Here is a 27,142-nt window from a genome sequence, read left to right on the forward strand (position 1 = left end):
TGCTCAACTGGGCAGAGCAGATAGAGCATAGTTTTATCATCGCTGAAATTTCTGATGGACAACTCTGCTCTAGAAGATGTAGGGTTAAGGAAGGTTTTAATTTTTTTGTTGTTGTTAATTTTTTAATTTGAGAGATACTAGACAGAACAGTGATCAAGTAGAAATTGGAGGTGCTGCTTTCTCATTGGACTTCTCTTTCTTTACCTCCCTTTAGATGTCAGTGGGCCCCAGAGATCCATCCATGAGCTCTGTTCTTCTTATTCTACCCATCCTCCCTGGACAGCCTTATCCATGCTCATGATCAACTGTCACCTACATTTAGTGGCTCTGTTATTGCCTCTCCCCCATGAACTGCAGAGCCACAGTCTACCTGCCAGGGGCCAAGTCAACTTAGAAGTCCCACAGCAACCTCAAACTCAGTATGCCCCAAACCGAACCTCCCTTCTTCCTGGTCCTACCCCTATAGCACCTTCATGAATTCTGTCTACTTGTTCAGACCAGCAAAGTGGGCATCATTTTGAGCTCCTCTTTCTCCTTTAATCTTTATATCCAGTTAGTCACTAAGCTGCTGGTTGGCTTGTGGGCACATTTAGAATTGTACACCACCTCCATCTTCGCTGATTTATTTAAAGTCTCACTTGGACTGTTGGGAGCATTGTGGATTAGCTAGCAGAAGACTCACATCCACCCCCTTCTCCCAGGCTGGCCTCTATTAGAGGGGACAAGACAGGCTTTCTTACAGCTAGAGATGGCTTGTGATGTAATTCTGGTCAATGAGACAGAAAAGAAAGTCTGTTCAGAAGTTTGTGGGAAAGACTTTGCTTTCTTATTTAAAAAGACAGATACAGATGCTCCCAGCTTTTTCCCCTTCTTCATCCTTTGAATGCCAGATTTGTGACTGGAGCCACCATCTTGCAACTGCAGAAGGGAGGCAAAGAGAATTCCTGTGCCTTTGCCCTGAACAATGCCCATAGCCACCTACCCTCATATTTCTCACTATGGGAGAAAAAAGTAAACTCCCTTTTATTTAAGCCACAGGGGATTCTGTTACTTGCAGCCAAAAGCATCTTTGACTGATAAAGTCTTCTAGCTAGTTTCTTTGTTGTAGTATCATTACGGTATGTTTCATTCTCCACAGCCTTGGCCAGAGCCTTTATAAAATGCAAATTTGACCTTGCTACTTCCCTGCTTTAAATTTTCCTTTGACTCTCCACTGCTCACAGGATAAAGATCAGACTGCTTTGCATGACACATAAGCCCTCCACAGTCTCCTGCTGCCTGCTCCTCTGGCCTCATCCCTGGGTACTGTGCATGACGGACAGTTCTCCAGATACACCACACATCTTTGTGCTTTTTTGGCACGTGCTGTTTTCCTCTGTCTGGAACACCTTCTTCTTTCCAGGTCTTTCCCCTCCTCTCTTAGAGCTCTACCCTCTATGGTTCTATATCCTTATATCTTGAATATAATTATAGCTTATTGTCTCTTCCTCTTGCTAGACTATGAGCTCCTTCATTTTCTGATATGTCTTATTTATCTTTGTTTTCCTAATATTGGATAGAGGGTTTGAACTCAGGAAACTGAGAAATAATGAAAGAACAAATGAATAAGTGTGCTGAACCAGGGACCTTGATTCTGTCTCTAGTTCTACTTCTTATAATGTCATGAGCTCTCTGAAACTCATGTTCCTCATAGTAAAACAGAGCAATTCTATCTTTGCTGTTTGAGGTGTCAATGAAATTATTTTTATATGGCAGCTTTGTAATAGCAAAACAGCACTGGCCTTGGTGAGAGGTCAACCCAAGTTCAAATCCATGACTCCAATAATTATTAACTTATGAACTTGGGCAAATTGAGTAAACTGTCTGAGCCTTAGTTCCCTAATTGACAGGAAGTTAGATAGAAATGTGCGGGGCTGTTATGAAGATTACTTGAGATACTGAATATGAGAATTATTGGTTCATAAGAGGGATTCAATAAATGTTTAATTGAAGTGGACATGCAAAGAGGTGGTCTTCAGTCTTGATAGGATCCCGCTTGGGATGCCCAGTTCCTGGACAAGAGCTGTGATTCCCATGCTGCTGGGCAGCCAAAGCCCAAACCTGTGCCTGCCTCCTTTCACTGTGCAGACAGTAGGCACCATGCCAGCAGCTCCATGCAGAGTTGCTCCGGGTCTCCGTCCCTAGGTTGGAGGAATAAGAAGAGTCACGACCATCTACACAGCACTGAAAAGATTCTCCGATGCGTCCATAAATATATATCTCATGTAATTCTCTTGAGCATTCAGCAAAGGCTTCTCAGAAAATCTGAAATTTAATCTGAGACTTAAAGGATGAGAAGGAACTAGCTATGTAAAGATGAGGAGAAGAGAACTCCAGGAGAAGGAACAGCCAAGATAGAGTCCCAGAGGTGGGACAAGCTTGATGCATTTAATAGAGAACATGAAGACAGATCCTTCAGGAGCCTCTGCCTAAAGGATGGGGGCAGGAGAGTCCCTCAAAGAGGAGATGACAAACATTTCCCCAGATCCAAGCAACTGAACAGAGCCAGGAACTAATCCAAACGACGCCTTCGCAGAGTCCTGCCTACCCCCGAAAACAGAGTGTGGCAGGGTTGATGTGAGTTGGAGGAGGTGTTGATGTTGCAAGTCAACTTGTGCTGTAGCCTCAGTCCCACTTTCAGGCATGAAGTCCCAGGAGGTAGAGAGTGCTGTACTCTCAACATGTCCAAACACAGACCCATGCAGGGGACCCCCAGATCTGAGCCTCTCGCCGTGGTCTATGTCTCAGTGAGTGGTATTAGTATCCATCCAGTCGCTAAGGAATGAAACCAAAACATGACTCATGACCTCGCACTCTGCCTCGCCCTCAGTAATATGTCCACCAAATCATGTCAGTGATGAACATCTTCAAACCTTCTTTCTTTTCTTCTTTCTGCCACCACCACAGCTGCACAGTGCCCCACCGCCTCCCTCCCAGACTACAGTAGTAGCTTTCTAACTGTTCCCTTCACACCCATCCCAGCCTGTCTTGGTCCCCTCCCCACCCAGCCACCAGAACAATCTTTCCATCTGTAGACATGTACAGAGTTCGGTGCAGCAACTCTCTTCATGTAAGAGGAATTTTTTGAAAAGTCTCTAGGAGTTGATGCTCAGATCCTAAGAGCTCTCAAGTGTCAGGTGGAGGTGAGAAGGATTTGCTGGTTGTGCTACAAGTTGGGAAAGAAAAAGAAAGGGTGGAAGGGGAGATGATGTGAGGCCATGTGGTTGTGATAGGCCCCTTGGCATCCCCCACACTGACCTTCAGTAAAAAACTCAGAAAACAACAAAATGCTTAACGTAACCTGATTTCCCATGGGAATCTGTGAAAGGCCTGGGCTTTGGGTCTAGACCAACAGTGAGCAGAGACAGAGAGTGTGGCGTGGGGAGGGCAGAGTGTGGATTGGGAAGGAGGCAGGTGTGGGGAGACTCCAAAGCAGCACACACAGATGCAGATAGGACAGAACTGTAGGAGGCTCTTAAAACTGGAGAAGGGCTTTGACTCTTTCAGTTCTGAGGAATCTAGGTGCAGGCTAAGATGAACCAGTCCTCATGCGGGTCCCAGTTGACATCTGAATTACACATCTACGTGACAATAATATGAATAGACATCATTTATTCAGCAGTGTGCTGTGGTTTTGTTTATATGTAGTATCTCATTTGATTCTATTTTCATAACAACTGCAAGGGGTAAGTATTATTATTGCCTTACTTTACAGGGTTCCATCCTGTTATAATCTAAGTTCGTTTTTCCTCCATTTTTAAGATAAACAATAACTGTAGGGCAGTATAAAGTTCCCTGAACCACACAACAAAGAAAGTTAAAAGATGAAAAAGGTAATTGCTGAAAAGGAAACTGAAGTGCAGAGACCCCGGCAGTCTGGCTCCTGAGCCTATGCTCTTGGCCACTGTACATTCTCAATCTCTCTTCCCTCCCCTCCTCTTCCCTCCTTTTCTGTCTTCTTCCATCTATCCACTCATCCATCCATCCATTCATCCATTAAGCCTCCATCCATCTATCCATCCATATTTCTGACCATATATCTCTCTATATTTAGATAGTTGGAGATAGATATAGATATAGATATAGATATAGATATAGATAGATGTCTAAGTTGACATGCCAGGGGCCATGTCAACTTAGAAGTTCCACAGCAACCTCAAACTCAGTATGCCCCAAACTGAACCTCCCTTCTTTCTGGTCCTACATATATATATGTGTGTGTGTGTATTTCTGATCATAAATATAGATAGATAGATAGACAGATAGATAGATGATAGAGAGAAATATATGCATCTCCAACTATAGAGATAATTCCACTTTAGGTGGGAGGTTGAATTACAGAACCTAAAAGTTTCCTTGAAGTTCTCAAGTTCTTTGAAGTTTAGTTTAATTTAGATTATATTTTGATTATTTTTGGCAGTTGTTGATCTTCCTAACTAACTTGTTTGGGTTTACCGAAACATACATTTCAGGGCTAGCATTGATCTAGGAGAAAGACCAAGTCCCTCATGTTGAGAGTGAGATGAAGTGACCCACTAAAGCTCACCTGGTCCAGGCCCCTGCCTGTTTCACGTGATTTTGAACTCTGGATACGTGGCAAGTGGTGATAAGGACAACAATCCAACTAGGTAATGAGTAAGAGAGAATGACAGCCTGGAATTAGAGTGTAATCTGTTTTTACCACATGTGTATGCTAACAGTCAGTGATGATTATGACAGTGGTCATGATTCCAGCAATTCACAGGTCCCCATACCTGAAGAGATTTAGAGACCTCATCCAATGCACTTCTTGCTTCCTGATAACTAATGCCTGATTCATTCCAGAGATGAACGAATTTAAAAGACTGTGCTATTTAAAAGAAAAAAAGGAATTTTAAAATCTTTTCTAGCTTTTATTTCTTTCTGAGGAGTTTCCTCCTGTTAAATGCTTATTTTTTTTTACCTTCATTTTAAAAATAAATAACTGTAGAACAGCATATAATTCTCTGAGCCACACAGCAAAAGAAAGTAAGAGGAAGCAAAAAGAAGTAAGCTCTATGGTCATGGGCAGTAAGAGACTCATGATAAAGAAGTTGAGTTTGAGGATATGAAAGCTGGAAATAGTTGGTTCAGGCTGCACCAGAACATACACATTACATCCATGCCAATTGCTGTCTTTTCAAACTCCAGGAAGCCTGGCGTGGGTGAAGCTGAGTCACCTGGAGGCTGTGCCGAAGCCTGGTTGTGCTATAAGTTTTATGTGCAGCAGACTCTATCTTTCTCTCAGAAGTGGGTTGAGACAGCCCTTGGCATCCAACCCTCCCTACATTCACCTCCTTTGAGAAGAAAAAAATAAGACCCAGAAGGTAATATTATCATTTATTGGGTAGCTACACTGTGTCCAGAACTGAGCTTTACATGTTTTATATCACTTATTTATCTCAGCAATCTTGAAAGGATGGTATTGTTTTCCCCATCTTATAGGTGAAGACTGAAGTTCAGAAAGTTAAAGTGATATTGCCAGGGTTCCTGACTGGTAAGTGATGGAGGCTGAATTTGAGCCACATCTATATGCTCCATCATCACTCTCCTGGGGAAAACGGCCTAGATGTATTCTATCTGCATTCCTGCTTAGATTCTGCACGACTTCTCCTGTCCATTCCCTCGGCCCCCTCTCATCTAGTCCATGAGATTACAGCTTTGCAGACTGACAAGAGGGTCCTTCTTAGCCTACACATACAACCAGGCATCAAAGGATGGAAGGGTTCATCTCACACACTCACAGACCATGTAGACTCTTCAATCTACACCTCCAGCTAGAACTCAGAACATTGATGGGCACCTGCTCTCCAATCTTTCACCTCCCCTTTCTCCATGAAATAAATGTCAACATTCACTCACCAGCCCACCCCCAGCCTACAAGGTGGCCCCTGCCAGATCACGCTTCCCACTGTGGAAGAAGGCACATATGAGTGAATGGGCTCATCCTTTGACCTCTGTGTGAGATGGCCTATCCCACGGAGTCAGAGTGCAGAGTTCCCAGGGTAGCACAGGTGTGGTAATTCAGAAGAGCAGCTGTCAATGCATCTGAGGGCACAGACCCCCCTCCCATGCCAGGCTGGGAGAGGCCACTCCTGTATGTGGCAGGTGGCTTGTGCCCAGTGGCTTCAAGGCTATGGCAGGGTATAGCAGAGATCTAAGACCAAGTGGAAGTGGAGCTGTTGCTTTGGTTTTGAAAACCAAATGAATGGCTTTTACAAACCTCCACCCACAATTCTGTGAAAAGAGATAAGAATAACTCTGACCCTACTCTTACCTCCCTCTTCATCAATTCATACTGAATGAAGAGCAACCCTATATGAATACAAGAGGATAGATACAATGACCTCAGCTGGGTCTAGCACCACTTTCAGGGAGGTGGATGTCCTCACTGGGCCCTCTTGCATCTCTTCAAAATGAGAATGACCAAGTTTGAATTTATCATTCTGTTCTTGAATCCCAAAGACTATCCTTAGAGCAAAATATACTCTTTGAAGGATGAGGATGTGGAGAAGCGCGGTATATTTAAATAACAAGGGAAGGGAAACTCAGATTAGGAAAACTAGAGAAATGCCCATGTTACTAGGATGAGGATGCCAAGTGGCAGGTACAGGTTGTCTGTGACTTTGTCATGTGTGGGAGAGAAATGACCTTTCTCAGGGTGTGGGAATATAATAGGTTGTACTCCTGATGACCTTGACCATCTTAATCACTCTTGTGTGATGCCAGGGCCCAGGTTCCACCCAAGTTTTACTTTATAGCTATTCCCAAGTTTCCCTATTAATCAAGGAAATTAATGAATACCGAATAAGGTGATCATTCTTCAGCTTTTGAGTTGAAATAGACAGATAAATCAACTCAGCTGAATACAGCATGCGGAATCAGTCCTCCAGAAGGCAATTTTCTCTCTTTCTGGGGGTGTATAATAAGACATAACTTGACCAGTTGTGGGAACCCCCATCAGCCATGACAGACTAAGTCCTCACCCATGGCCAGGAATGAGGCACAGGCTTTTGGATGTGTGTGTATAAGCAAATGTACATAGAAACCGCCACACCCACACCCCACATACCATGACAGGGTGGAGTATTTGTTGTCCTTACCTTAACCTTGTCACCATTTTCAGAAATTCTGGACTTTGATGGTGCTGTGTCCATCAGGACACAGCCTAGAAATTCTCAGCAGCCTTAAAAGGCGCCTTTCCAATAGCATTCCCTTTATCTACCCCTCACATCTGGGCATCCTGGACTCCACGCAGTTCACAGCCTATAAGTAAGATTTACTTCCTAAGGGGAAGGAGGAGTCATATCTGGCCATGTCTCACCTCCAAGCTTGTATTTGCAAGCCCACACCGCCCACCCATAATACCCTCTTTCGGCATCTGCTCAAGCTGCACGACTTGGTCAGGGAATTTGAGGGGAGGGGTGTTCTGGTTAATGATGAGTTACCATATAGCTATCTTCCAAATATAAAATTAAAAGCCACAGCAATAACTATTAGTTTGAACAATATTTAATCTCTGATGCTTCAGAAGACACTTTGAGATCTTGAAGGGCCTTCGGGTTGAGTCTTTGGTGGTGACTATGGGTCCTGAGGGTGCTGTGTGGATGTACAAGAGCACTGACTAAGGAGAGGTGGCAGCATGCAACGAGGGTAAGAACCTCAGCTCTTTCCCCAAATGGCAGGCTGACCCAGGGTGAGTCACTTCCCTTCCCCAGCAGCACTGGGTCAGAACTTCTCTGAGGCCCCTCTGACCTCTGATATTCTATTAAGACTGGCAGAGGATGTATTGTGTGGGTTTTCTATCACTGGAACGGAGAAAAATTTAAAACTACCTGCATCAGCACAGAGAAGATCTGAAACGGTTCTTGGGTGTTTATAAAGCCCATGGGCTGGGCTCCCACCTTGATGTCAGCCCAGCCCTGGGGTCAGTGCACACTGAGATAGGGAGCAGGAAAGCAGGAAGAACGGGAGTAGCAGAGTCAGGGACCACAGCACAGTTAGTGATTGAATTTATCAAGCCTGTGGAGAAGGACTCTCCCTGGTGGAGGTAGTGGCATAAATACGTGGTCACTTATCCTGCCTTCTCAGACCAAAAAGAGCTGTTCTGCTATCAGTCAACCGAGAGGTTGGGTTACAGGGATGTACCCTGTCTTTGAGACTGGTGATACTGAGAGGGCAGTGGGTGAAGAGATAACGAATCAGCTCTGCTTAGCCCAGGCCTTGTCCAGAAGGCTGGAACTGAGAGAGGGATCTGGCAAGGTATGAGCCAGTCTCCATCCACTGTAGGGATTCCAGGAGGCCCATATTTCACATGACCCTGCATTTTCTGGATGTAACTTTTTTCCAAGTCATGGACATGTCCATTGTCTCATTTGACTTTTCTTCTCAGGCATGGCCAGCCCCTTCACTCAGCTCTGGCTAGGCTGGACTCTACCCAATGTAAGAAAACCTCTAACAAGAGCAAAATTCTGAACAGTGACTCATTGTGTTATATAAATAGTTTCAGTGATGTATCCAGCACCCCCCCCCAACACACCAAACACACATGCACACACCCCCTCTTGTGGAGATCACCTTAGAAATGATCCATGTGGGCACTCAACGGCACAACACTCTGAATATAAATGTATGCTTGGACTCAAATCTCTCCCTCCTGTTCATCTTGAGCCCTCAGTTGTGCGGTGGCAAAGGCTCCCAAGTGGAGCATGTGTCTCTTCTTGTTCAGCCAGGACAAAGTCCGCACTGGTGGCAGAGTCTACTCCTTCAACAGTCCCAGCTTCTTCAGGGCCTCCCTTCTGTGTTCATTGGGGACACCTTTTGGGGAGATCTTGACACTGACACACGGGGGCCGAGGAAGTTTGTCACGGCTCTGTCCTTGGTAGGACAGGCGCTTGGAGCTCTGCTCCTGCTCCAGGTCAGCCAGCTTGCCTACCTGGATACCTGCAAAGTCTTTCCCCGTGCCCAAGGAGGCCGGGCGGGGCCGAGAATTACGCAAGACGCTGGGCGAGATCTTGTCCAAGAAGGAGCCCTTTCCCAGAGAAGTGCTGGTTTTGGGGCTGGCGTCTTTCTCAGCTGAAAGGTAGTTGCTTAGTCCCACGCCTGAGCGCTCCAGAGTGTTGGACTTGAAGTTCATCTGTCTCAGGCCAGGGGTGTTGCTCTCCTGGAGAGTCAGCCCTGACTCTGGCCTTGGTGGAGTCAGCCCTGAGTCTGACTTTGGTGGAGTCAGGGGACTGTTTGCCCTTGGGGCCTTAGGGATAGGAATTGGCATAGTTTTGGTAGCTGCGACATTGCCTGGAGCTGGAGACTTCATTGTCAAAGGTCCCTGAGCTTGACCTGGAGCTGGAGCCGGAGCTTGAGCCAGAGCCTTCCCAGCAGCAGGAATAGCTGCTGAGGCCTGGGCTGGAGCTGCAGGCTGAGCCAGATCTGGAGCTGGGGACGGACGCTGGGCACGTGTCTCCTTGGGTCTGATGGAGCTGGTGGGCTTACTGAAGTGGAGTCCAGGCTCATCTTGATCCTGGGGTAGCCCCAGCTTCTCTAGAGCTTCTCTACGTGCTTTTCTCTGCTCCTGCAGTGAAGAGGAGACCAGGCCAGAATCTCCAGGGGCAGCCTCGGTGTGGCGGGACAGCCAGTGCTGGGGATCACTGTGGAAACTGCTTCGGCTGCTCTTCAGAACAATATTAGGTGGCAGCTTCCGGGGCTTAGGGGTTGTGAGAGGAGCTAGTCGGCTGTTTGGGTCCTCCCCTAATGGGAAGGGAACATCTTCAGCTCTTGCTTTCTGAGGCAACACTGCAGGAGGAGGCCGGGATTGTTGTGTGTACCCAGTTGAACCTGTTTCCTTGGCTTTTTGGGACATGGCCTCTGAAGCAGTCTGCTCTCTTTCGTGGGGGCTGGATGGTGTGTGGAGCTGGGGTGTGTGGCCCTGCTGTCCTGGCCCCTCGGGCAGGCTGGCTTCCCTACACTGCTCTGGCTGGGTGTCCCGGAAAGCTTCTGGTGGAGGGATGAGCACCACGTCCAAGTCAAGGGCAGCCTCCTGGGGGCTGGCAGGTGCCTGACTGGGTTGGTTGCTCTGGCTGACCTGTTCTTTCTCAGGCTCTTGCACAAGCCTCCCCGCTTCTCCAGGGGTGTGACTGTTAGCCTGGGTGGTGCTTTTCCTGAAGTTCTGGCTTCTGGCAATGTGGATATTCCTGGGGAGGCTGTAGGAGCCAGACCTGAGGCCTAGGCCCTGGGGCTCAGGAGGATGGGATGAGCTGGACTCAGTCACTGTCCGTGGCGCTCGTCCTTGCTGAGTGATGGTCTCCTCTGGACCTCCTGTGAGGGTCAGAAAGAACATAAAAGAGTGAACAGAGGTGAGGGCCCTGCTGCAGAGCTCTAGCTCCAGGGAGGGGCTAACTAATTGTTAATAAATATTTGCTAAATGAAACAACACAAAACTGCAGCCCCAATACCAGAGGGACTGTCCTCAGGAGTAAAATGCTCCTCACACCCTGGGACATGCGGCCCCACACTCATGGCCACACTTGTGTGTTGTTTTGTTTCCCTTCTGCTGAGCCTGAGCACCACTGGCTCTCCACACTCTCTAACGAGGGCCTCGAGGTGCTTCCCACTGCAGCTGGGGAGCCCTTCCCTCTCCTTATCTCTCTTACCCTTGTCCTCTGTGTCACCCAGATTAGCTCCCTAGACTGACTCAGTCTCTCCAGAGCCAACCACCCAGCCCTCCCTGACTCCCTCCTCTGCTGGGGTTCTACCTCAGAGGGTCTGCCTTACCCCGGGGAGTGGGCTGGGTTACGGGCAGTGCTCGGAAACCTCTGGGAGTTGTGGCTGGCTCAGACTCGTCAGTGGACAGTCCGCTGTCAGCCTCCGTGTCCAACGAGCCGATGGTCTCCTCCAGGAAGAGCAGACACTCCTTCTCTTCAGCGGACAGGAAGTCGTAGCTGCTATCACTCTGTTGGGGGCAGGGGGATGGGGAAGGGTGAGAACAGGAGAGGGAGAGAGAGCTGTGAGAAAGCGCTCCCTCCGCAGAAACTGGCGGGGCCTGAGAACCACCCTGCGAAGGGGAAGGAATGTTGAAGAGCTGGAAACCTTTCCCTCCTGCTACTCTGCAAAGCTGCTGGAGTTGCCTCCTGAAACTGTAGGCACCAGGGAGCGCAGAGTGTGTCCGGAGGTTGGCCCGCTAGCACCCAGCTCTGGAGCTGGGCAGGCACATGGCAGGGGCCTTTCTTTTGCTTAGTCCTGGCTGGAATGCTTAGGGGCACAGATTAGAAGCAGTCCCAAGTTCCAATGTTTGACAGCCTTTGTCAAACATTTCACTTTGGGCACCTCTGATTTAGCTCCAAATAAGAAGGGCAACATAACCATTTGACCTGAAACTTCAGTGGTATTGCTTTTAACTTTTAAAAGTACTTCTGCATACTTGATCTGGTATGTCAAGGACAGTATGAGGAAAAGCAGGAAATGCAGCCAGCTATAAGCTGCCAGGCCAGTAGGAACTGTGGCATGACTGGCCATAGATAAATGTACTAAATGATTTGTAGTTGACTTTGAAATGCATTCCATACGGGACTTTTTCCCCTTGTATATTTACTTTCGTGATGGCATTTGGCCGGCTAATATTAAAATAAGTGTGCATTTCTAAAGCAAATATTAACTTAAAGGGGGAGGTTGGTGGAGAAACTAGATGGTATGGGAGGAGGGAAAAGCAGCTTAGTATTAAATGTTAAGTAGATCTGAAAGTAGATCATATCCATTATGAGGGGGTACATAGAGGTTTTTGGAAGAAAATGATAACGGTCATCTCAGACAGTTACTGTCTATGTTGTATGGGGCTAGAAGGTTGCTGGAACAGTTGCTCTTCCACAGAGGAAGTTGAAGGGAAAACAAAAAGGCAAATTAGAATATAAGAAATTTGGGCTGAGTCTTTTCTTGGCACCTCCACCCCTTTTCCTAATATTTGGGACACTTCAGAGTTGTACATTCTTCAGGCCCACTCAGATGGCCAGGAAAGATTTTGAGACAGCTCTAAAAATATCCTGGAAGGAGGGGAGAGGGTTGCGGAATAACCCTTCCAGTTGCCTCTGCCCCTTAAAGAGCCACCTGTCTGTTGATTGATGTGGGCCTACATGTGAAAGGAAGCCCCAAATATAACCCCTGGAAGCTCTGAAGCTGACTCCAAGAGTTTCTTGAAGAAAAATATCTTTATTGTCCTCTTACTTCTAAAATAGCCTTGCTAAGGATAAGCTGACTCTTAGTTTCTCCTTCATGAATGATTCACTTTGAAAACCTTTAATCCCTGTCACATTCTGTGTCCAATGGTATGTGACTATTCACATTGGCCTCAGTCTAACAGACCCATTATCTAGGGTCAAAATGAAATTTGTCTGATGGTCTGCACTTCGGATTTGTGCGTGTATGTTTCTTTCTCTACTCCATTTTTACATATCAAAATCCATTGGTTGTCTTAAACAGCCTTGATATTCAGTAGACACCCTTAAAATCCTTAAATTTTCAAATACTTCTATAGGATATAATGCAAAAAAGCATAAATTCTCCAGGATTCTTATGTATGTGACAAGCATGAACAACAAATGTTTGTGTCTGGATGCAGCACAGATTTACTCTTTCACCAACCTTACAACAACTGAGATTTAAATTCATGCCCAGAAAAATTACAGTTTATTAAATGCCACTCACAAGTAGCTAAACACAGTGACTTTGGAAGATTCTCAGTCTCTGCTCCTAGAAAGGCTGATTCTTTTCTACATGGAGGCATGTGATAGGTGCTTTACTTGTATCTCATTTACTCCCCACAAATTGAATTAGATATGAACACTATCGCATTTGAAAACAGAGGAGGCTAAAGCTTAGAGAAATTAAGTAATTTGCCCAAGGTCATACAGCTTATAAGTAGAGAACTTAGATCTGTTTGGTTCCAGAACCTAGACTCCTAATTACCTATTTTCTTTTATCTTTGTAAGAGACTAAAGTAATGCTGCTCATTGCAGAGAACTTCAATAATCCGTGTGCTACGAAAATCTACGTTTTGGTTTCCACCATGACCTCAGATTACAGGCCTACTCTTTCTGCTCAATCCAACCCCCAACCTAATGAAAATTGGGGGAAAAAGTCTCATTTGCCCAGTTGATCTCTAAGGTCGTCCCATCCTATTCTCTATAGAGCCAGGGCTGACTCAGGCAGAAAGCACCCACTGGTGTTGTGATTCACTCCCCAACAATGAAAGAGAAGGTGTAGTGAGCCAGGATGGGTGGCAGGAAAGAACAGGGCAGGGCAGGGCAGGGCAGGTGTGCAGACAGCAGACCAGGTTGCGGGAGGGAGAGTATTACGTACAGATCCAGAGCGGGTGGAGGTGCTGCTCATCATGCTGTCACAGCTGCCGACACGAGTCACGGGTTCTGAGCCAGGCCCCGCTGGCCACAGCTCCCTCTCGGGCATCGCCCAAAACAAGTTGCAGGGGTGGCAAAGGGGGCTCCCAGAGGGGAAGCGAGGGGAAGTGAACAATGTCCCAAGCTGGGCCTGAAAAGAGAAGAATCAAAGCCACATGTGAGCCAAGACTTCGGCAAGGCTCTGCCCAGGCCCTGGGTGGCATGGCGGGAAGGACACCAAGCAAGCAGAGAGCTGGAAGAGGGGCGTGAAACCCCCAGCCTGCATGGAAGGACCCTGGAGGTGGCTCAAATACATGCAGAAGGACAGACTTAGGTGGTGGAGAGGGAGTCTAGTCAGAAAGAAGCTTCTACTACTTCTCTTACATTTTTCTCTGAACCAAGGAGCTTAACCTACATTTTCATTACTATAAGCAATAAATATTACAGGGGTCAATAGCTTGAGTTCTGGAGTTAGTTGGGTCTGGGCTCAAATCCCAGTTTAGCCGTTTACAGTTATGTGACTTGAGGCAAATTACTCTGAGTCTGTTTTTCCTCATTAAATAATGTTAGTATGAGGATTAAATGAGAGGACAGTTAGCACAGTTTAGTTGGTAGTAAATACCCTAAGACCTCATGAGTCAATAATTAACATTATTGTTCTTGTAACAAGAAAAAGACAAGATCTATCTAGGATCAAACTAAATTGAAACAAGAAAAAGAGGAGCTCAGAAAAGAAGGGTTTTAGTTTAACGGGAGACTGTAGACTTGAGAGACGAAACAGGTCCCTTAATAATACCTACCTCATAGGGTTATTGTGAGACCATGTAAAACACTTTGCATGGTGCAAATTGTCACCTGCTATCATAGTCAATATCACCAACATCATCACAACCACCACTACGATGTCCATCTTTAACTCCCTAGCCTAGAGGCATAAACAGGGCACCTGCAGTGGTTGACACAAACCTATTTTCTTTCTAGTGAATTTCTTTCTTTCTAGTGCCTCTGTTGTTGCACATATTCCCAATGAGATTCCCGAGCCCATGTCAAATGAACAAGAGAAATGTCCTATGTAGCTTCCTCCCAACTCCAATTCCTTAGGGGAAAAAAGTTTCAATATCATTGTAACAAAAGTAGTAGCAAAGGAAGGCAGTGCCATCTTCCCTCTGAAAGTCCCAAGAATTTTGATGTGGCTGTTTGTGGGAAATACTCCACTGGAGATGGCAGGCCAGAAGTGAGTCTGCTGTTAAAATGAAATTCTAAAAGAATTAGGATGAAAAGACCGTTCCAAGATCAAACAGAGAGTTGGAGGAGAGCCAGAATTAGAATAAAGTTTGTCTGATTCAAATCCATGTTTTCCCTTTAATGCCATCCTGTATTTTCTTTCATCTTTCCAACCCTCCCAACACTAGGTAAAATGTCCTAGAAGAAAACGTGATCTATTTGAGATCTGGAGGCTTGGGCTTTGGATGCCAGGGCAGATGTCCTCTTGGCCTCCGGTAATAATCACTTCCAGTGCCAAAGTCAGGTTTGGGCTGGGTTGGGTGAGTCAGCCTTCCAGCCCTATAGAGCTGGCAAGTATGGAGCCCCATGGAGAGAGCTCCTCTTCTGCTTGGGAGGAGTCTCTCAAAAGGGGCAGGTAGGGAGGGGCACGACAGTGGGGGGAAAAGAGGAGAGATCCCTAGTGAGCCAGACATCTGGTTCATAGGGGTCCAGATCCTCCTAGGAGATAAGGAGGGGACTGGAGGGACAGAGACACCAAAGAAGCCCAATGATAAATAAACGTGGGGTGAGGAAGTTCTTAGGGTTTCTTCATGAGGTTAAGCTCCCCAGTACCCAGAAACTCAAAGAAACAGGAACATGAGAAACCATGTGGGTGAAGTTCAGTCATCTCAGCTACCCACTCCATGAATGATGCTCAAGTTCAGGGAGGACTAACCCATTCCTAACATTCTGTAGGGCTGAGGCCACTGTAGCAAAGGAGATCCATCTCTGTAAGTCTAGGCACACAGAAAACACTCAAAAAATGCTGAATGAATGAACTTGCCATCTGTTCTAGGGTCTATTGGGTTGAGCTTTTGGAAGGTTTCCTCTTGGTTTCTAACCTATTACTGTGAGCTTTTTCTTAAATATTTAATTTCCTGGATAATATATGGCTCAGTGAAATTTGGGCAATGTTTTCAGTTAAACTAACATTTGTGAGCACCTAATAATAGGTGCTAGTGGTACAAAACCGTATAAGACGAAGGCATTGTTGTCAAAAAGTCAGTGTAAATCTAAGGGTCTAGTTTTGGGCTCCAATTTTCTTCTGTATAAAATCAGGGCAGTAAATATTTAAAGTGACTCACTGTAATTAGCATAATATTCTCTATGAATGGGTGAGCAGATGATGCCTCTTACTTTCAGAGAAAATTGCTACCCTTGTGCTTCTAAGTATGCTTTAGACTTTACAGAGGTTTTCTAGTCTCTCCTTCCTACCAGTGAAGCCTATGACACTTTCGTTTCAGAACCTAGGATACCTTCAAGTAGCTGGAAGAGATAAAAGTGGTAGGAAAAGTACTGCTTCACAAGAACACAGCATGCCATAGCTTGCAAAGTGCTCTCAGATATGCTAATTAGATCTTCAGCATAAACTGGAAACATAGGCAGGATCTGACATTTTCTTCATTTTACAGGTGAGAAAGTTATGGCTCTTACCACTAGCCCTTCCTAAGGGACACAGGAAATGACCTATACTTGCATACACAGGACAGCCCTCCACTGGGCATCTCAGGGACTATCTGGATGCAAGAGGGGCATGCCCCTGAGAATGGTTACTAGTCACCCCTGACTAAAATACTAAAAGCCTTAAGACCCCCTTCTCCTTCTACTTCATACCTTAAACCCTGCAAATGATCTGATTCAGCTTTATACTTCCAGGCCGGTGTATTGCCCCAACAGCAGCTATTTCCACAGTAAAGAAATGACACCAACTGCCAGGGAAAATCATGTCTTTAGGGATTACATACTCCCTGCAGAGAGGAGTCTGAACCTGAAACCAAAGCTGAGTGAGGTGCTGTCACCTCATCTCCATACCTAGTTTTCTGACCTAAAAAATCTAAAAGGTGAAAGCTGCATTTCCTTTCACCGACTTCACAACCTTGAACGATGGGGGCTGTCTCAGGGCAGCCATCGAAACCCTGATAAGAAGACTGAGAAACAAACAAAACACTCAAGGTGAGAGTTTGGTATCTTTTAACCCTTGACCTCTTTGGGAACTTAATGGGAGGAGGGAATGGGTTAAGAAATACATAGCACTTAAATAGTCAGGGCCATCCATCCTGAATTAAATATTAACTACTCCACTGACTAAAATACTAAATACTGCCAAGTCTTGGAGGAGAGGGAATAAAGAACAGGTGAAGTTCTGGCATCTGGAGAGGGTGGGGTGGAGAGAGGGCTCCAGCTCCGTTCCAGGTTGGCTTATCTGCACCTTCTAATCAGACCCAGGTCTCTCTCATCCTCCTCCTCCAACGAACTCACCCACATGTCCTCCAAGAGCTCTGCCTCTCTGCCTACTAGTCAAAGAGGTTTCCTATCTTTCAATCCAGGTGTCTCTGCTTCTTGTTGACTACCCAGAGATGTGCCTTGGGCTGGAAAATATCCTAAGAAAAATATCAGAAAGACTAAAACTTGCACAATGTGCATATCCGTCTCCATGAGCACATGGGCAAGTTTCTGTATGTGTTTAGGCAACATTATCATCTTCCTTTTCACCAGTAGATTTGAGGCAAGGAGCAGGGAGAAATACTCTCTGCATAGGAGAGCTTTGTTAGACACTGCTGGTGGTCTTTACTCCTAAGTTCACCATCTAGGGCAGCCCTCAGTCAGTGAGTGTGGGGTGCTGGCTCTGTGTTGTGAGGTAAGCTCAAGTCTGAATCTCCAGTTGTCAGGACTGGAAAACCCATATATTCACTCAGGACTGTGTGTGCCAGGCCCTTGAGCCTGGCACTGAGGTCTTCCCACTTCCCTCTTCTCTGCAGCAGGAGGGAAAGAATCAAAGTTAGGGACCAAAGGGTTAAACCTCCCAAGATGGATAATGGAGAGGCGACTTGCTACTCTGACTCGACTCCTACATCTGCCTTCCTTCTGCAGGTAAATCTGCCACACAAACTGCCAACTTGGACACCTGCAGGAAAACAAAACAAAGCCACCACCCTGGTCTGATTCTCTGTCTGTGGACTCTGCCACACTACCTTGGCCTGAGCCCCACTTGGAACTCTAACTAGACTTGACATGCAGCTGCGAAATATTCATGTAGGTGAGGCCCAGCACAGCCAAGTAGCTTTCTGTTTGCCAGTCTCTGCATCTATTAACAGGCAGAGTCAGAAAGTTAATTGAGTAGAACCCAAATAAACTTGGCTTTGCAGCTAGATTATCCATGGGTTTTCCAAAGATGAGCTGGTAGCTGGAGTTGAAGTTTTCCCCACATGCCCAAACCTTATATCCCTTTACAAACAACCTAGTGCAGCTCATGCCTAACACACCTGTCCACAGAGAGCTCCATTATCAAACGAGCATGATCAAACACACACACACACACTGCACCCATTATTTAAACAAAGATCGACACCGAGTTGGTAAAGCCACGGGAGAATTTCCGGTTATAATCGCAATGGAAAAACAAGATACTCTCCCCCGTTTTGACTCCCTCTATTTCAACTGTTATTTTCCAAAATCACAACTCAATTTCAATTGTTCAGAGATGGAAATTTCCAAAACAAATCTATTTTCTTTTTCGTGTTGTTTGCACAATATGCCTATCCAACCTAAGGAGGTAAATGAAAAAGAAGGTCCTCCCAGCCCCGGTCTCCACAAAAATACTACAATCTCAAGTCACTACCAACCTGATCTGATCCCAGAATGAACTCAGAGAATTGGGGAACAGAAAGGAAAGCTCCCTAGCTCGGGTATAGAGGGACACCTTCCTTCCTCTGTAGTTCTGATTTCCCATGAAACCCCTTCCTCTTGCTGCAGGATAAGCAGTAGTTGGTTAGTGATTAACTCACCTCCACTGGGTTGGGGGCTGAAGACAGGAAAGAAATACCCTTTTATTTCAAAGGGCAGAGATGGAGACAGAGGCTGCTTCCCCTGCCTCCTACTGTTTTCTTCTCCTTTTGACCTCCTCCTGACTTACCTAGACAGGTAAATGCTTCATCTGTGCTGCCTGGCCCCCACCCTGCCACTGACTCAGCCAATCCTAGGCTCCCCTCCCTACCTCTCATTCCAGCTGTTTCCTCAGGGAGGGAATGGGAGGGGAATGAGCAGGGTGGTGCTGCTCCCTCTTAGCCAATCATCTCATGCCCTCCCCTTCCCTGTTTAGAGCTAATAAAGAGCTCTTTAAAAAAGGAGGGCTGGAAGGAGGAGGAGCTGGTTTGGGCTGAGACTGGAAGGACAGGTGGCAGGGAGGGAGCAGGCAGAGATAGTATATATATTTAATGTTGATATAAAGGAACGCAGACAGTCCTCTGGGCAGTGTGCTTTTCCATAGGTCTATGTGAAATAGGTTTTTCATCTAGAACTACCTTCTTCCACTAGGAGATTAGTTTTCCCCTGAATTATCTAAGCTAAACTCATTTGTGGTCAGTTTTGCTGCTAGCTTTTCTAGCTGTTGAAAGTCACTTTCTTCCCCAAGCCCACTCCTAGCTCATAAGCCTGGCAATTCCATTCATGTCCACTTAGGAGGGTGTCCCAAGGCTAGGGTTGCTGTAGTTGGGCCAGTCTCGCCCCAGTGCTTGACAACAATCTCCTTGGCCTAATTTATTTCTGGGGAAATAAAACCATTCATCCCCTGAGAGGTCCCTATCCTGATGGAAGAGTGACTGGACAGCTTGAAAGGGGAGAGCATGCACTCTGTCATTTGGTCCTCTGCTCTCTTTTAGTTGTTCATGGAAGGTGGCAATACATATTATGAAATAAAAACAAAACAAACTTCTAACCAGTTTAGCAACTCCTACCTCCTTTCGTGGACTGACATTTGGCACTTGTAGGGAGAAGAGAGTAGGTAGAAGAATCTACTGCTTTTGGGAAGAAATCTCCCTCCAAGTACAGAGACCACTCTTATCAGATATGATTTTTGACTGGAAGCTGGTTTTTCCTAGAGGTTGGTTATCCTTGACACCTATCAGGATTAGAGGTATTCCACTTACTAGCATTAAAAGGGCAGGGAGAAAATTTAAAATCAATGTACACAATAATTGCCAAAATTTATTAGGTTCTTGCTATTTGCTAGGTATTGTGCTGAGCGTTTTCATGTATCTTATTCTTTAGTCTTTAACTTAAAAAAGTAGACATTTATTAATATCTAAATTTTACAGGGAAGTTAAAAAACTTTTTCAAGGCCATGTAGCTAGGAAGAGGCAGGGTGGGGATTTTAATTCAGGCAATATAACATCAAGATTGCCATGAATCAGCATAATGCCAATCCGCCTCTGTTTTGGAGAGAATCTCAAGTGGAAATCATGAAATACACAGATAATTTGCAAGTGTAATTCTAGCAATTAGATTCGTCCTTTTCCATTTCATTTCCTACTTAAAGCTATTAATATGTTTTATAACAAGACGACACATGGCTTTCATCTTTTCTCTTTCTGTGATCACGGTTGGATAGGAAATAAAAAGCACAGTGATCTGGGGCCAAGGTAAAGATGAGGTGGAGCAGGACTAATGGATAGGAAGGAGGTTGGAGGAAGCTTGGGATAACCCAGTCCCCTGTCAGCAGCCTATGGATATCACAGCTGAATGAACACTTCAGGCTATGACCTCTCTCCCGGGTGTGTCATTCAAACATGTATGATGTCATAATACTAACAAAACAGGAAGGGCATCTCCAAATCAGCAGTTCCATGCAACCAGAGTCACACCCATGGATGAAGTCAATGAAGTTGATCCAGCTCCATAGGTGTGTGATTTGAACATTTGCTAAAAAAATGAATTGACTTATGAGAATTAACTTCCAAGAGGACAGTAGGCAGTCTTATTTGTGAACAGACAGTTTTTCAGTTATAATAAAATTAGGATAACTAGGAGGAACCCCTATCTTTTACCAGGTAGAAGCAGGGACATAGACAAAATCATCTTTCTTTTCCTCTCTTTCCTCTCAAAAACGTTTTCTTTTTGTAAATTATGAAATATTTCAGATACCCTGGCATAACAAACACAACTGTACCTAACACCCAGTTCAGGAAATAAAACATAAACATCATAGTCGAAGTTACTTACAAGCCTTGAGCCTCCCTTCCCCGCAAACACACATGTGTTCTAGCTGAAATAAATCACTATCTCAAATTTTCTGTTTCCCATTCTCCATGTACTTAAATGTTTCCCCTGGAATTCATATTGTTTTTGCTTTGTTTTATTTTTGCTTAGAAACGTACCAAGTCTCTAACATTCCAAGATAATTGGAAAGGAGGCCTGGACTACAGAAAAGGAAGGATTTCCTAAGTCAGTCAAAAGCCTGAAACAATAAGGCTTCCTGGTTGATATCGGTCATCATTTGAGGGGGTATATGTGTCATTGCTCTTAGTATGTAAATGCCTGTTTGATGACCAGACTCTGTGGAAACTAATTACAGCCCAGCTCACCTGATTCATCTGTTCCCTCCTTCTCCATTCTTGCATATGCTGTTGTGGTCAGGTCATCTCTTTGTCAGAGGCTAGTTTATGATTTCCTTTCTGAGTACAACCTCCCCACTGAGGCACCTCCCTTCCCCCTAAGTGCACATGTAAGTGTGCACACACGCACATGTGCACACACACACACACGTCATTTCAAAACTGAAATATACCACAAACAGTCATTGGCCAAACTTTCCTCTTAGGCCCCTTATAAAGTTAGACTCTGCAAAATAGTTGTGGACTTCCATTCTAACCATTCATGATACTTATTTATTCACATTGCAGTTACACCCTAGCAGTGTCTTCCTTTCCCTTTCCTCTCCAAAGGAAAAATTAAGTTACTTTGAACATATGCTGTCACCGTCCTTAGGAAACACTTGGCACTCAGTGCGTTCATGTTTGGGCGTGATACTATACGCTGGGGCTCTGAGTGTGACCTCTAAAATACTGGGGGAAGAGAAGGTTTTATTCCTCAAATAGGGGTTGGGGGAACAAGAGCTTTCTTTAAAGAGAGCACAGCTAGGGAAGAATTCAGATGAGGGTAACTATAATTTGGCTGTAAGATGTGGGACTGGATAGCACAGATTAGGACATCAAATAGATCACCAAGTTCTCACTGAAGTGATATTAGTGTTAAGACTATAATAATTTGATGAGAACTAAAGCATGTAATTAAGTAAATTTGGATGAAGGAGTTCTGAAATCACTTAATCGTTAAGTAGTTTTAGGGAGTATTTTTTTTCTCCTTTCTTTGTTGAGAGCAGTGTTTCTTCAGCCCATCTATCATGGAAATTTGGAGGATTCAGCTGCCCCTTTCTCCCTAGAACTAAAGAAAGTTCGAGGGCTAAGGTCACCAATTAGCATCAGAGAATTCTGCGAGAAACACCAAATCTTAATGTGTTCAAAATTGGAGTTACATTGTCCATGTCCATACCCCTCAAATGTCCTCTCTCCTCTATCCCCATCCCAGCTAATTGCATCACCACACTTCTTCTCACCCAGGCTCGAGAATACTTCACAGTTATTCTCAAATACCTCCTGTGAGATAGCTTTCATACCTCTTTCCAATTCTTTATCCTCCCTAGTCTGGTTCAGATTTTCACTGTCAGTGAGATCATGGACCACTAGAGATGGAGGAGGCTACAGAAATTACTTGTTACCCCTCTTCCATTTTACAGACACACATCTGAGTAGTCATTCCTCCTCTTAAAATACTTTGATGGGTCTTCATGGCATTCAGGATGAACTTCAGAGTCCCTGTTATGACATAAAAAGACCTTCATGAGCTGGCCCTACATGCTTCTCCTAGCCTATCTTCATTTATATTCTGGACTACAGCCACATCCACTGTTTCTGAAACTGCTGTGCTTCTGGGCCTTTGCCCATGCAGTACACTCTTCTTGGATCTCTTCCCACCCTTGGCATCCTGGCTTAGTCTTATGCTTCCTTCAGGGTTCAGCTTAAGCATGACCTTCTTTTGGAATAGAATATTAGGTGCAGCTTCACTGTAGTCTCTTAACACAATGTACACATCTGTATGTTCAGCCCACTAGGATATAACTGTCCTCTTTCTCTCCCTGTAAATTTCGGATTCATGAAAGGCACTAATTTTTTTTTCTATATATTACTTTTCTTTTCTATTGTAATAGTTATATATTAATGTCAAAACTGCTGATAAACTCTTTGGCAACTGAACTCCTTAAGAAACTTGCCCTAAAAAGTTTATTCTTCATGATCAAGCTGAAAGATAATCCTTCTACTACTACAATTTTACTTGTATTGTTTTTTCCCGATTCTTGTCCTTTGACATGCTATTAAACTCTGCGTTGTTCTTAGAAGTAATGAGCATTGGCTCATTAGGATTGTTTTCAGAGGCTTTTGACCTTTTGATGTCATGAATATGTCTATCAATCTAAGATGCCTATGAAGGCCCTGAGTTGATGATGCTTCACACTGCAGTGATTGAACACATATCTAGTGATGGGATGACTGATTTCCTTTATCTTTCTTATAACAAAATGCTCCTACCATTCTTCATGTTCTTTACTAACTATTATGGATATCTAAAAATTAATAAGAAATATCAGGATTAATAAAATTTATAAAGAATTGTAGCTTATAGCAAATATTCAAATAGTGGAAATGTCAGGTAACTTTATTAGATTCTGTTTGGATCTCCTAGGAAGCTCCCAACAGCTCTACACAGAATCACTTGTTGAAATTCCCAATCTAATTTTTTATTTTTTGCTTTCCAAATTTGTTATTTCTTAGAACATTCTTCATTAAATTTGCATGAAATGCATACTCAGTATACATTTATTAATATTTATTTTATTTGCTATAATGACTCATTATTAACAGTAGACAGGGCCATGGAATACACACTTAACCACATGGTATGTTAGTCAATTTGCATTGCTATAAAGGAATACCTGAGACCTAGTAATTTATAAAGAAAAGAGGTTCGGCTGGGCATGGTGGCTCATGCCTAAAATTCCAGCACTTTGGATGGCCAAGGCAGGGGGATTGCTTGAGCTCAGGAGTTCGAGACCAGCCTGGGCAACATGACAAAACCCTGTCTCTACTAAAAGTACAAAAATTAGCCAGGCATGATGGTGCGTGCCTGTAGTCCCAGCTACTCATGGGGTTGAGGTGAAAGGATGGCTTGAGACTGGGAGATCAAGGCTGCAGTGAGCCATGATTGTGCCACTGCGCTCCAGCCTTGGTGACAGAGCAAGACCCTGTCTTAAAAAAAAAACAAAAAAAGAAAAGAGATTTTTTTGCTCATGGTTCTGCAGACTGTACAAGCATGGTGCCAGCATCTGCTAAGCTTCTGGTGAGAGTCTCAGGGAGCTTACATAACAGAAGGCAAAGGGAGAGCCGGCAGTGTCACACGGTGAAAGAGGGAGCAAGAAAGAGGAAGGAGGTGTTAACATGCATACGCTGTATACATTTATTAATATTTCTTTTATTTGCTATAATGACTCATTATTAACAGTAGATAGGGCCATGGAATATACACTTACCACATAGTGTGTTAGTCCATTTGCATTGCTGTAAAGGAATACCTGAGACCTAGTAATTTATACAGAAAAGAGGTATGGCTGGGCATGATCTCATGTGAGAACTTAGAACTTACCCATTACAAAAGGACAGCACCAAGACATTCATGAGGGATCTGTTCCCATGACCCAAACACCTCCCACTAGGTCCACCTCCAACTTTGGAGGTCACATTTCAACATGAGATTTGGAGGGGACAGAACATTCACACTATATCACATGCCAACAGCTCTAAGCAAGGCAGACTGAATAGACTGTAACCACTTGTCTCCTACCTGCTGGTTTCTTGGTTCCCAGAAATGTCACCTTTAATGGTCAACTCCACATATCAGCATTTCCTGCTGTTGCTTTTGATTTGGTGTTACTGGATTCCTTGGAGTCACTAACATCTTTATGTTGATCACATAACAGGCAGATTGGTACCGCTATAAATTCATGAGTAACAACCTCAAATGGGTACTCTATACTGCAGGCAATTACTACTTTTCTCTAGGAAGCTGCATTTCCCATTTTCTGAGACCACTCTTTTTCTCTCTCCATAACTGTCCACATCTCTTTTGCTCCAGTTTGATATAACAACTTTGTCATCAATTTTGAAAGCTTCAGTAAGACAACAGTAGTCAAGAGGCAGGAATGCCACATTCGCATCCCCAAATTTACAAACCTACCTTCCTTTGCACCATTTTCTTCTTTTTCTCTGTTGGTCCAACAACAGCAAAACGTTTTTCCTATAAAACCCCATCATCCACGTGTGTTCTGAATCTCATCTCACCAGCTCTATCCCTGCAACCTTCTCTCCTGCATCGTCATTTTGACCTTTCTCCTAAAATAATTCCCACATGTGTGGGAGTCATCACATCCCACACATAAGTGCAAAACCCCCATCATCACACTTATGAACTACAAAAGGATCTTTTTTTTTTTTTTTTTTTTGAGGATGGAGTCTCGCTCTGTTGCCCAGGCTGGAGTGCAGTGGCTGGATCTCAGCTCACTGCAAGCTCCGCCTCCTGGGTTCACGCCATTCTCCTGCCTCAGCCTCCCTAGTAGCTGGGACTATAGGCGCCCGCCACATCGCCCGGCTAGTTTTTTTTTTGTATTTTTTAGTAGAGACGGGGTTTCACCGTGTTAGCCAGCATGGTCTTGATCTCCTGACCTCGAGATCCACCCGTCTCGGCCTCCCAAAGTGCTGGGATTACAGGCTTGAGCCACCGCTCCCGGCCAAAAGGATCTTATGGCACTTGCATTTTTATTTCTTTGTAGTGTTGTTTTTTTTTCGCCTCCAAATTATACCCACCACCTAGAGAAGTTCCTGGCATGACATTAGCATTCAAAAATGTTTATTCAATGAATTAATATTATCTCAATCTTGAGGTATTTGACACCATATTTTGCAATAAGTAAAAGGTCAATAAGGATTTGTTAAACCATTTAACACTTTTCAGAGATAAATTATTACCTTAGCTTTTCCTAGCCAAATTCAAGATCATTTTCTTGGTCTTCGTCGTAAGAGTAAGAAAAATAAGGCTAGATCTTTGGATGTTAAAGGATGAACCTAATGAGAGGGTGACTTTGGCAGTATGTCAACATAATGCAAAATCTGCTCCTTAGTTTTGTAGGTTTAAAAACTCAAATTGATCAATTTACTCCATAATATTAATGCTCTGGGAGAAGTAACTCAATCCAATAAAATTCGTTAGAGAAAGAGTTATCAACCCCAATACAAAACAGTTAAGTCATAGTGGAAGAAAGTTTGGAATTCCAGCAACTGTAAAATTTTGTCCATAATTAGGAAGAGTAATTTTATGAAATGTCCTACATAATAGACTCTAAAAATAGATTATTATTCCATAAAAAGGACATTTCTATTTAATTCAATATAAATATCCAACAGAATGGAAATGAACTGTGTTAGAAAAATATTCACGGTTACTTGATAAAGTGCCTTTTCCTATTGGACAGTTCTAAATAAACCCTGACAAATTCTTACTAAACCCTTCTTTCCTCCATTGTTGACAGAAAAATTATTACCTCATTTGTTTCATACCTGATATTTCCAAGATTACATCTTTTTAAAAAAAAAAAAACAACCCACAATTTTATGGTAGTTGTTTATTGATTATCATAGGAAAGGTGCTGCTGATGACTTCGACTTCCAGGAATGCTGGACTGGGTAATTCAGACAAACTCTCCTGCCGTTTGCAGTGGAGAGCCAAAAAGATAGTGAAGAATTTGGCCAGCACTAAGGACACAGGCCTGGATCAAGGTGAGGACAGAAGTCTGGTGTGTTGTGTCCAACATTTGAGGCCAGCCATTTTTCCTCTGGAGACATTTGTCTATTCCAAAATGAGTGTCTGAGATGCTGAGAGGCTGAGTGGTACTTCTGACAGCTTAAGACAACAAGGAGAACAGGCATTGGAGTTCAGGGTCCACCAATGAATGTGCTCTAGTGAGCCACGCTCACTGCAGGTTGGGACCTCAGAGAGTTGCACCACGGGAGTGAGAATGAACTCTTCCAACACTGGCGTGGGGACTAGCTGTGCTGGACTTACGTAAGTTATGGTGATGTCTATGCACTCTGTGAGATAGGTAAGGGTTATTGAGAATAATTTTGTCTACATTTTGTACTTAACTTTGGTATTATTTCAAACCTGACTCCTGAGTCAGCAACAACTGCAAACAGCTCCAGATTAATAGCTTTTTGGCTTAATGTATGATTTAACAGGGCCATCTTTAGGGTTTTAGAACACGGCCAAGTCATTATGACATCTACTCCAATACCTCAGGATTCACTAATGAAGTCCTCCAATTGAACACAGAGAAATGCCATAGGAATAAGATAAGAAAACTTCACTTCGTGTAAGGAAGGAATTCTAGGAGGTCAGAAGGGCAGAGAAGTTAAAAGAGTGGCAGCTGCTAAAGCAAAGAGAGAGAAGGCTATTCATTCTCTGAGAGCTATTAATAGTTTCTTAGGAATTCTTGAATTCATTTT

General features: G+C 44.2%; 2 protein-coding genes across 5 annotated transcripts in view; one reads left to right on the top strand and one right to left on the bottom strand.

Annotated features, from left to right (window-relative positions):
* Nucleotides 1–7,553: 7,553 nt before the first annotated feature.
* Nucleotides 7,554–21,188, bottom strand: C1H1orf116 (chromosome 1 C1orf116 homolog). Of its 4 annotated transcripts, none has more exons than XM_011746935.3 (4): nucleotides 21,059–21,188; nucleotides 13,402–13,587; nucleotides 10,825–11,002; nucleotides 7,554–10,368 (listed from the first exon to the last, which is right to left on the bottom strand). In XM_011746935.3, the coding sequence occupies exons 1-4, from the start codon at nucleotides 21,092–21,094 to the stop codon at nucleotides 8,816–8,818; spliced, it is 1,953 nt and encodes a 650-aa protein (XP_011745237.2). In that variant the 5' UTR covers nucleotides 21,095–21,188; the 3' UTR covers nucleotides 7,554–8,815. The 4 variants fall into 4 exon arrangements, with proteins under 4 accessions (XP_011745237.2, XP_011745238.2, XP_011745239.2 ...); XM_011746936.3 differs by lacking the exon at nucleotides 21,059–21,188 and adding an exon at nucleotides 18,485–18,663; XM_011746937.3 differs by lacking the exon at nucleotides 21,059–21,188 and adding an exon at nucleotides 18,613–18,651.
* Nucleotides 20,300–27,142, top strand: part of LOC105484866 (6-phosphofructo-2-kinase/fructose-2,6-biphosphatase 2) — a 45,655-nt gene continuing 38,812 nt past the window's right edge. The window contains exons 1-2 of the mRNA XM_071079503.1: nucleotides 20,300–20,376; nucleotides 26,279–26,416. The gene's annotated coding sequence lies outside the window, so the exon portion shown is untranslated. The remainder of the gene's footprint in view (nucleotides 20,377–26,278; nucleotides 26,417–27,142) is intronic.

Source organism: Macaca nemestrina, chromosome 1 (assembly GCF_043159975.1).
Source record: "Macaca nemestrina isolate mMacNem1 chromosome 1, mMacNem.hap1, whole genome shotgun sequence".
Lineage (NCBI taxonomy): Eukaryota > Metazoa > Chordata > Mammalia > Primates > Cercopithecidae > Macaca > Macaca nemestrina.

Bases quoted from the DNA above. Each gene is read 5' to 3' on its own strand.
- C1H1orf116 (XM_011746935.3), bottom strand. From the start codon at position 21,094: ATGCAAGAATGGAGAAGGAGGGAACAGATGAATCAG. The intron at 11,003-13,401 runs GTACGTAATACT...TGCCCCCAACAG, and splicing joins CCTCCACCCGCTCTGGATCT to AGTGATAGCAGCTACGACTT. The intron at 10,369-10,824 runs GTAAGGCAGACC...TGACCCTCACAG, and splicing joins AACCCAGCCCACTCCCCGGG to GAGGTCCAGAGGAGACCATC.